Source organism: Phragmites australis, chromosome 3, assembly GCF_958298935.1.
Source record: "Phragmites australis chromosome 3, lpPhrAust1.1, whole genome shotgun sequence".
In the NCBI taxonomy this organism is placed as follows: Eukaryota; Viridiplantae; Streptophyta; class Magnoliopsida; order Poales; family Poaceae; genus Phragmites; species Phragmites australis.
Window position 1 is genome coordinate 41,119,970 of NC_084923.1, and position 10,886 is coordinate 41,130,855.

Sequence of the window (10,886 nt, forward strand, 5' to 3'; positions counted from 1 at the left end):
ATCTATACCACAAGAAGTATTGAATGGTTTGGTCATGTTATACATTAAGAAGGATATGATAAACGTTATTAATCGTGACATCGATGCTCATCCTTGGTTCAGAGTAAAGAGCATCATGTTGGAACTGGTATATCTGTCGTATTGCTGGAAGCTGGAACCTATTTTCTATCGAGTTTTATGCTATCATTATCAAAATTTTCAAGTGAAAAAGTGCATTATATATATTTTTTTCTAGTTTAGGCGATGGGCCCATACGAGTTCACCCCCGGGCCTTCCAAACATAGGACCGTCCCTGCACGGACCCGTCCCGAGTCCCGACCCCAACTCGACGCATGGTATTGTATGGTCGCGTGGAGCGGCACGTTGCGCGCTCCGGCTCACCGGCTCCTCCTGCTGCCGGGCGCCGGCGACACGCGGGCCGAGCAGGTCCCAGTTCCAGCCGCCGCCCGGCGCACGCGGGCCCTATGCTGTGCCGCCTGCCGCGTCGCTGCCAGCCGCGCGTGGATCGTCTGTCTCTTACCCTCCACCGCGCGCCGCGCCGGATGTCGCGCGTTGCACGGAACGGGGTCGAAGTGCGCACCGGGTCGTCCCCTCATCTCATCCGGCGTCGCAGTGTCGTGTCCGCGCGCAAATGGCTCTGGCAGGTACCACGTAACGAACTCGATGGAGTACGGTTTGCAAGTGAAAAGCAGGGCCGGAAAAAGTCCCCTAGCTTTGCCGTGACTAGAGCTAGGACTTTGGGCCGTATTTTTTGGGCCGGCTCGAGCCCAGCACGGCCCGGTGCAGCCGAAGCCTGATCCGACCCAAGCACTGATGGGCCGGGTCAGCCCAGCCCGATTTATGAGCTGGGTCGGGCCTTGATATGGGGCCCAATGGGCGCTCCGGCCTGGTACAAAAAATGGGCCGGGCCTGGGTCGGCTCGGTACGAAAAAAGCCCAAAGCACGGTGGCCCAGTTCGTCATATACAATCTGTAAGTTGAGTTGTGATATGGTGATGTCAAATAAAAGAAAAAAAAATTGGCTCTGCTCGGTCACATCTTTTAGGCCATTTTCCTGCATGGCAGAAGAAAATGGTCATGCACTCATGATATATTGAACATTGAGGCAAATGAGAATATGCAAGGTTCAGTACCATAGATTTGAATTAGAGGCTGTAAGTTAAAAAGCTAAATAGTTTATGATTATACACATCCCTGCAGGATCAAGAACTGTAGTGATTTACAACACGAGCACAGGAATCTCTCAATCAAACTTCACAAGCAAGCAGTACTACTAAGCTACAAGCAAACTTGACATTAGGAATACGAGGCATACAACCAGGTGAGCTAGTGGGCATAAAGTGACACAATGAAGTGACTCATCAAGTGACACAATGAAGTGACTCATCGACTTTAACTTTATGTTGTGAGCCTATGACTCACAGAGTGACAAAGTGCCAAAACAAAGCAACGGGCAAGAGCAGAGTAAACAGCTACTTCTTTGCTTCTATTTAATCGTCCAGTCTGATCTAAATTTTTTTATCACACCGAGTCACCAAACATAGAACAACTATGCTGCCTCGTTCAAAGTCATGTTTTGTTCGGAGCAAGCGTGCTAGAGCCGTCCAACGCTCCATTAGCCCCCCTCCAGCTCTCGACCCTCGCTAGTTGTCCCCGAGCATGGAAGATTATGGTATGGACGACCGTCACATGGATGGTCTCGAGGGGTATGAGGACGACCATACCGACGCAAATCAGATGGAGCCTGATGATGTGAATCATACCTCTGTTGGTAACACGTCCACCTCGACCGGACGGCGATCACAAGCGTGGAAGCACATGAAGTTGGTTGAGGAAATACGGGGTGGTGAGAAGGTATGTATCGCAATTTGCAATTATTGTAGTCGTGAATTATCTGCGTCTACAATAGCAGGTACCGCACATTTGAATCGACATTGGAAATGGTGTCAGGAAAAGATTGCTGCAGCTGCGCGGATAGCTGGACAACCTGTACAGACACAACTTACCTTCGCGCCTGACGGTTCGGTAAGCACATGAATATTTGATCCTTCAGTAGCTCGTCAAGAAATTACTAAATATATAGTTTCTGAGGATCTACCAATTAGAATGGGGGAAAGCCTAAGTTTTGAGAGAATGATCCAACATGGTTTTTGTCCACAATATCAACATGTCTCTAGAAAAACTACTAAGAATGACATTTTAAAATTGTTTCATAGTCAATTAGATGCTTTGAAACAAAACTTCCATAATATGACCTACTCATTTGCTTTAACATCTGATATTTGGACTTCATCACATCAAAGAACATCATATCTTAGCATTGTCGCACATTATGTAGACAACAACTATAACCTAAATAAAAGAATAATAGGGTTTAGAATCATTGATGAGTCACATACAGGAGAAGCCATTGCCGCACGTGTGCTAGAGGTTGTTAAGAAATTTAAAATAGAAAATAGGATTATTTCTATAACTTTGGACAATGCATCAGCCAACTCAAAAGCAATGGAGGACCTAGAACCTCACATACAGAGCTACATTGGTGGGTATGTTCTCCACCAAAGATGTATGTGTCATATCATCAATATCATGGTGCAGCCAGGTATGACAATGGTAAGTAGATATTTGAACAATATTCGTGGTGTCATCCGTCTCATCTCTACTTCGCCTACAATATTTAGTAGTTTCAAGGACTACTGCAAGGCTCAAGGTAAGAAGCCAAGAAAATTCGGACTTGACATGAAAGTGCGCTGGAATTCAACATATACTATGTTGAAGCAAGTGAAAGGTTACGAGGGAATTATTACTGTTTTCGTAAATGCTCAGAATGGTGGTTTACTACTTACAGAAACTGATTGGTACATTGCTACACGTTTACGACTTTTTCTAAAACCTTTTTACAAGGCAACAGTGCAGTTGTCCGGTGTTTATTATCCTACATCTTGCTTAGTGCTAGAGTGGCTCTGGAGAATTGCATACACATTTAATGAAAATAAGGATGACAATGTTTTAAATCCCATTGTTGAACAAATGAAAGATAAATATCTAAAATATTTCTCTGCTATCCCACATCTCTATTGTTTTGCTGTTATATTTGACCCGCGTAAAAAGTTGGGTGGTTTAGAGCTTGCTTTGCAGGAAATAGGTGACTTGCTCAACCTTAATTTCTCGGATGCCTACAATCATGCGAAAGAAGAAGTATTTCGGGTTTTTCAGTTATACCAGGGCAAATTTGGAGGTAGCCCCCTGGTCCTGAAGTCTACACAGCGGCCAATTTATGGAACAAGATCAAAGGCAAGGGATTCGCATCATCATCTCAGCAGACAACTAGGTTATCTTGGAATCCCGTAGCAGAGCTTAACCACTACCTTGAGCAAGATCTTTACACCCATGATCCAATGCTTGTGGACAACAACACTGTCAACCTTCTTGCATGGTGGAAAGATAAAGAGCGATTCTTCCCCGTGTTGTCAAACTTTGCACGGGACGTTCTCCTAGTTCTAGTGTCGACCATCTCGTCGGAAGCGACATTCAGCATGGTGAGGAGAATTATTGAAGAGCGGAGATCATCGCTCACTCCTGAAATGGTAGAGGCAATCACCTGCCTCAAAGACTGGGAGAGGGCGGACGCTGGCACACAACATCAGCTTGAGGATTTGGAGATCGCGTGGGCATTAGCGGACCTTGAGAACCTTGATCTAGATGATAATGAGTAAATTATGTGTGTAACGATGTATTGTACTCTTTTTCTTACCGGAGGAACTCCATATTGGAGTGTAAGGTTTTTAACGAGACAATCACATTGTAACACATTATTTTATAAATTTTTTTCTCTTTTTTCCTCCAAAATATTTGATGCATCTATTTTATGCATTATATTTTTTGCGCCATATTCCACCATTTCGCGCCGGTGTAAGAAAATTTCGCATCGCTCGTCGTGCCATTGCACCGTTTCTCGCGCCAACACGCGGCGCTCGCACCAAAGTTTCCCGCTCCAACCCGCGCCACGCCCGCGCCACACCTGCATCCGCGGCTCCGCGCTGACACACGGCTCGGCTCCGTGCCTCCGTCCCGCGCCAAACGCCGATCCCGCGCTGACACACGGCGCCCGCGCCATGTCTCTACGCCATCCCGTGCCAGCGCCCGCTCCTGCGCCGACACGCGGCGCCAGCTCCCGTGCTGTCCCGCGCGGCCGCGCTAGCTCCCACCGACGCTGTCCGACACGTGGCGCCAGCTCCCGCGCTGTCCCGCGCGGCCGCGCCAGCTCCCACCGACGCTGTCCGACACGCGGTGCCGCGCACGAGCCCGCGCCGGCACGCCCTCACACGCGCTGGAGTGCGCCGATCCCGCGCTGACACACGGCACCTGCGCCAGATCTCTGCGTCGTCCCGCGCCAGCGCCCGCTCCTGCGCCTACACGCGGCGCCAGCACCCGCGCTATCCCGCGCGGCCGCACCAGCTCCCACCGACGCTGTAGTGTAGCGGTGCTGGGCCCGTGCCAGCCCGGCCCGACGAGGCTCGTCGTGCATTCGTACCGGGTCTGAGCCTAGCTGACGGTGGCTTGGGCCAGCCCAACCCAGCCCGAGCAGTTTCTCGGGCCATCCTAGCACGGCCCGGAAGGCCCAAAGCCTGAAGGGGCCGGGTCAGGCCAGCCCGACCCGGTCCAAGTCCCACCTCTAGCCGTGACACCTTCGGCCGGAAAAAGTCAACAGATGCTCGCCCGGTCTTTTTCTTATGCGGTGCATGTGCTCATCTGGCACCATTGCTTCACTTCCCCAAGTGCCTCCATGTGACTGCTAACTCTAGACTGTTGCATGACAATAGTCTAAAACGCAGGTGTACCCATACGTACCAACAATATCATAAAGAAAAATGCAAGCGCCACTATCGCATTATATTGCCCATTGCAAGATCTCAAGCAACTCCTATACAATTGTACAAAAGTTATGCGATTATTATGCTAGAGAGTAATTAATCACCTGTATCATTCTGTACATGGAGAGGACAGGATATGAACTGTAACGTAACAGGTCACTTGACAAAAGTTATCGAGATTTCGTTAAGCATATATATACAAGCAATAGGCTGTCTTCCTCTTCCAGCAAGCGGGCGCGTCGCATGAACATCTTGTTAAACCTTAAGCCATTCCCCTGGGTAGACTGCAGCAGCCTTTCCTTTCTCTATGTTCTCAGCCCTTGAGTTGCTCTGAATTGGTTTTTCAGAAAATGATGGTATAACTGTCGTGAAGCTTCTCTCCTTGCTTCTCCTGCAGCAGTTTGTGTGTAACGGATTATGCTAGAGGACCTAATAATGCTACTTCGCATCGAGTTTGTGTGTAATGCGAACATGATACCGCACCTGAGATGGAATATGAGGAACACTGCGGCGATAAGGGTAATTCCTCCAGTAACTGACTTCAGCAGCCCTTTCCCTGATTTGGGAGCATCACCCTCGGCCTTTTTAGGAGCGATGCTATTCTTAGCTATATCGTCTGATTTCACCAGTTTATCTCCAGCATCATCCTCAGTGCTGAATTCAGGATTCAGCTCTCGACTCAAGCTACCATTTGTCATCCCAGTAACAGGGATTGCTTTATCCATACTTTGCTCTATATTATTCGTTGAATCTTCAGAAACTATCGGCAATTTGCCCCCTGCAGTATGTCTTGGGGTCAATCCTGAGCTCAGGTCTGACAGCTCACCATTTAATCCGTATATGGGGACTTCGCAACTTGAACAAACGGACTCCCTATCACAGGCAAGAGCATCACAATGTCGATCGATGGAGCCAGTGTCCTTTTGGAGGTCAACACTTCCTTTTTTTGGACTACCAGCAAATCTTTCCCCATCTCCCTGAATAGAATGATCTAGAGACAGGACATGTCCATCATAAATCCTTTCTGAATCTGCGACAGGGGGAGAGTCCAACTCCAAATCATTATTGACACTGTCAACTGCCAAATGACTGTTGATGGAGTCCGACTCTTCCGAGCTTAAGGAACATTTACTGGTTCTAGTTCTTGAACATTGGTCAGTTGCAGAATGAGTAGAACAGCAAGATTCTTTATTATGACCTAAAGGAGTTGAATCCACGGACTCAGAATCCATAATGCTGAAGCTAAGCGATCCCACTGATTCAGCTAAAGATTTTTTTTCATGCATGTCGTGTCCACTTTCTCCATATCCTCCACTTCCTTCCTTAGTGACATCACTTAATTGCGAAAGCATGTCTGCAAAATTGTCTTCGTCAACTGAGTCCTCATGTTCTAGAACAGACAGCCTGCTTTCTGCTTCATCAGAGTCATAATGCATGTCTCCATGCTGGTCGTTCTGTCTGCCAAATATTCTCTATGGAAATAGATATCAAATAAGTAAATATTAATTTCGATGTACACGATCAATCAAGCAAAGCATGACAAATACAATCAACCCTTTCCAAGAGCTTGCCTTCTGCTGTAATGCTTTAGAATTGGCACGTGGACTGTATCCACTTGAACCGGATGAACTGTATTGTGGTTGCTCCAGACTTCTACGGATACCTCCAACAATATAGTTGGGCATGGATATTGTGTAAGTGACTATATCAAAATCAGGCACCTATTGCCACAGAGCAGAAATGTGTAAATTAATGCTATAGCAGTAAGTATAGTCAATGAAAAATGCATCTCTTATATATGTTACATTAGAATATAGGACTTACATTTAGGCGCATCATGTGGGACCTTTTAGATACTGAACGAATACATATACAGACTTTCCGAACATTTCTTTTCTCAACCACATCAGAAGGGGTGAATAGATCAATCCCAGCTAACCCAAGGATTTGACATATCTGGAAAGAACAAAGATTATGAATTATCAAGCGGCCCTTTCAGAAGAAAAGCAATATCAAGACAGTCAAGTATACGCAACTGCATTCAGTTTCGGTGTATGAAGCAATTCATCTAGAAGCTTAAGCTATCGATGTAACATGGGCAGTAAACTTGAACACTCCCCCACACATCTAAGCTTCTGTAGTCCTAGGACGTGGCTAGAAGAGGGCCCCAATGTTTTATTTCTTTTTTTGTTAAAATTCCAACAGGTCTCGAACTTAGGACATTTGGCCTTTTTTGTTCACCCAAAAGGTGGCTGCCATCAGAAGTAGCAAACTAAACAAGATCCAGCATCTATTCTATCACAGAAACGATATCCAATTTACATAAATTGCAGCTTTTTATTATGAATTTATACCAGTTACAGTTGAACTATTAAACAAACTTGGGAACTAATAAAATTATTGAAGTTAACTGCAAAACAGCCAAGATAAACAGAGTTGTGGTCATTCCCTAATGCTTCTTCAATTACTTTGCAACAGTCTTAGCCAATAGTGCATCGTAACTCACAGGGAAGTAGTACAAAACACCAGCAATAGCAGATTCTTTTTAGAACTTTTGATGAGGACAATTTACACTGAACAAACTCCACAGTGTTAAGAGTGGTTCGAAGTCAAAGCTGACAGATATCAAACTGGCTATTTGCAATGGAACTCATGGTAGGCAAATGTTTCAATCAAGCTCCTATGATGAAAAATGTTATTTTCAAGGATTTCTTCCAATTCACTTTTACCAAAATAAATGCACTTCAAGTTAAAATCAAGAGAACTTTTGCTCAAAACGATATTGGTACAACTGAGCTGTTAAGAGGAGAAATGTGCAATGATCCATACCTTTAGAAAGGAGTCAACTTTTGAATAAGGCATGTATTTTCCATTGCTCTTGCCGAAGGATAGTCTCTCATAAATAAACACTTTTGATTGCTTCAATTGTTCTCTGTTCTTTTTCAGTAACCATTTCCATATTACTTTGGAAACTTGAAACCTGTCAGCATTAGATATAACGAATGAAGTAATCAGAGCCTTGGGGTGGGGGGGCAACACAAGTAGACTCGTTAAAATATCGGTGAGAAAAAGTTGCACACTTCTATAACAGCAAAGAAGGTGATTCAGAGCCTTAGGGGGGGGGGGGGGGCAATCACAGGCAGATAGCTGACTCATATACACTAGAAATGAAGAAAACAAACATTATAGTTCTGCTTATAGCTACTCCAAACATGACGTACTTCTATGCATCTGCTGAGGCAATGTCTGCAGTTGTTGATAAACAGACTTTTCTGTAGTCAACAATTTTCCAGAAGAACTATGGAACCGAATCTCTTGCTGCACAACAATTTTCTATTGACTTGAGCTATACAGAATTAATCAGAAAAGAGTTCCGATCTTCCAAAAACCAATTATTTTAGGCGTTCTTTCTGCTGTCAATTGACTTCATAATACGTAAGCAAGTAGACACTTGCAAAGAGCCAAAACTACATCTGAGCAAAAGTATACCAATCAGTGAGATCGAAGATTTCTGTAATTCCACCATATGTACGGTTACAGCATTCGAAATCTCAATCAAAAGGCTACCAAGTAATAGAAAAGTACGAAGATGGGACTGTAGGAAGTACCAAGAAACACACACACACACAAAAATACACTACTTTTGCGCATGCAGGGAGGACTGGTGAAGAAACAAGAATCTTACAGCAATTCTCCGTCAGCAAGAAGATCTGCAACTAAAATGTCTTCATCAAACCTAAGATGTAGAACTTCACCAAGCCAGATTTTGGTTTGTGTCTGAAACAAAAATGAAAATAAATAGAGATGTCAAAATATACAATAAATAAAATTAGGATACCATGCATAATCTTCTGATTTACAGTAGCGGGATAATTAACCGAATGTTTTTTTGAAATAATAACTAACAAAAAAGTTTATTTTTTGCATAATTATCTGCCATGAAAGATAGTATCAAAGTACAGGAGAAGGAAACACTATACTTCAGATAAGCATAGTTGTAGGGTGTTAGGATGCATATTCAATACTACAGCACATTGCACACTTCAATTTTGAGTTGTATATCCAGTGCACTGGAAGTTGTAATCAGTAGTAATTGAATTAGCTATTCCCCATTCTATTGTATTGTGCTATCTTAACAAATCTTCACAGATTGAATGGAACATATATACCGTATTTACTCATAACTTAACTTATGAACATAAATATTTTTTAAAAAAAATTTAAGGTTTGTCCGTTTGTGGGAGTATGAATTCACATCGCCCAACGTCCCCTAGCACTGAAGTAGCTACAGGCAATGACCATGGTCATGCGCTTTACCATAATTTGCCAGCAGTTAGAGAGTGAAGCAGAACTATGTGCCTTTTACGAATTCTGTTGATATGAAGAAGAAATTGTCCAGCAAACATAAGCCATTTTCAACACTTGTAACAATTTTAATTTCAAAACGAACCGGCAGGAGAGCTTCATGTTATATGACAAGGAGAACTTTTGACAGCAAACAATGCGAAATAAGAAAAAAGAAAAGCGAAGGCTGACAAACCGTCCTCGCCAGCGAAAAAGGACTACTCTCCATGAAGAAATTGGCCCAAGCGCCACGCCCCTGGCAAGGGACCAGAGGTCCGCCGCCTCCCTAATTTTGTGAAAGATGGTGAAGGGCGGGTGTTCTTTGCTTTCAAAGACTCTGGCGAAGGCCGCGCGTTGCTTTTGAACACTTGTCACAACTAAGCATGGCAAAATATTAAGCCTATCAAATATACTAGTTGAGTATCACCTACCCACTGATCGATCCGAAATGCGTTTTTAACATCCCAGCATATGTGAGATTCATATTCTAAGACTACCCTTCGTGTGCATTTTTTACGAGAAAATATATAGTGAAAATCGGAAGCAAATTCTATAGGACCATGTTTAGAAAGATCCTCGTGAGACCTCATCTATGCTATCTATTCTGTGATCCAATGGTTATGCTAAAAAGAAGAGAGAGGGAGTGGACACATATCATCATAGGGGAGAAGATCTTTCGTAGGACCGGATCCTATAAAATTTGCTTCCGTGAAAATCAATTTTTAGGTGAAACATGGAACCACTCCATAAAACATGTTTAGAAGCTTTAAAAAATCCCAAAAAAGATCTCATGTGTAGAGGAGATGATATTGTACAATAATGTAAGGTATCGTACGGTTTTACCGCAATTTTAATATCTGGAGACACTTCTCCATGCAATTCAAAATAGTACTCTACTCAACAGTTCACAGTCCAAACGCCTAAAACCGTCCTTACAAAAAGCTCCAAACAGCCAAAAAGAATGTCATGCAAACATACTGACATAATTCACTCGGCAACTAATTACTCCATCGTTGCCCTCTTTAGACAACTGCATGGTTATTTTTCTCAAAAAAATCGATTTCACAGACACGGGATTGTATCGTAACATCTAGCGTGCGCACCCGATGAATCAGGAGGATCCCAAACAGATCGCATGAGACTCCAGAACGCAAGAATCACTCGACCACCAGGCCGCAATGACACAAAGGCGGCCCAGCACCGGGTATGCCACGGGCGGAGGCCACTCCGCTAGGACGGCCGGTGGCGGAGCTCCGAGCGAGCACGCTCACTGTTCCATTAGCCCCGAGTAACCTCACAGGCCACAGCACCAAGCCCCCAACCACACAGAAAAGCTCCGGGCGCTCACCTGTAGGAAGGCGTCGTCGAGCTCGCGGAAGGTGGACGCGGACGACGCCTCGTCCACGCGCAGCGCCGCCGCCGGCCCCTGCCCCTGCTGCGCCCTCCTCATCCCCCTCCAGTACTCCACCCCGTCGGCTCCCGAGGTCTCGGTCTGCTGCTTTGCTTAGGCTTCAGCGGCGGTAGTACTAGTACCAGGGTGCGTGCGCTCGTAGGCTTGGGTGGGGGTGGGGGTGTGTAGGCGAGGCGGCACGGCAGCCGCGTGTCGCGTCCTGCGCCGGAATAAGAGCGGCGCTGCGGCATTTACTCGCGTATTTTCCTCGCGGGGGAC

At 45.1% G+C, this 10,886-nt stretch overlaps 1 protein-coding gene across 1 annotated transcript; it reads right to left on the reverse strand.

The window, feature by feature from the left end:
- Positions 1 to 4,861: 4,861 nt before the first annotated feature.
- Positions 4,862 to 10,886, reverse strand: LOC133913119 (protein OPAQUE10-like). The gene is made up of 7 exons (XM_062356173.1): positions 10,566 to 10,886; positions 8,559 to 8,650; positions 7,703 to 7,853; positions 6,698 to 6,829; positions 6,445 to 6,594; positions 5,357 to 6,345; positions 4,862 to 5,264 (listed from the first exon to the last, which is right to left on the reverse strand). The coding sequence occupies exons 1-7, from the start codon at positions 10,665 to 10,667 to the stop codon at positions 5,129 to 5,131; spliced, it is 1,752 nt and encodes a 583-aa protein (XP_062212157.1). The 5' UTR covers positions 10,668 to 10,886; the 3' UTR covers positions 4,862 to 5,128.

What these genes read in the sequence shown, in the direction of transcription:
- LOC133913119 (XM_062356173.1), bottom strand. Translation starts at nt 10,667, where the DNA reads ATGAGGAGGGCGCAGCAGGGGCAGGGGCCGGCGGCGGCGCTGCGCGTG. An exon ending in TCGACGACGCCTTCCTACAG is followed by an intron (nt 8,651 to 10,565) that starts GTGAGCGCCCGG and finishes TTTTTGTTTCAG; the next exon opens with ACACAAACCAAAATCTGGCT. An exon ending in CTTGCTGACGGAGAATTGCT is followed by an intron (nt 7,854 to 8,558) that starts GTAAGATTCTTG and finishes TAATGCTGACAG; the next exon opens with GTTTCAAGTTTCCAAAGTAA.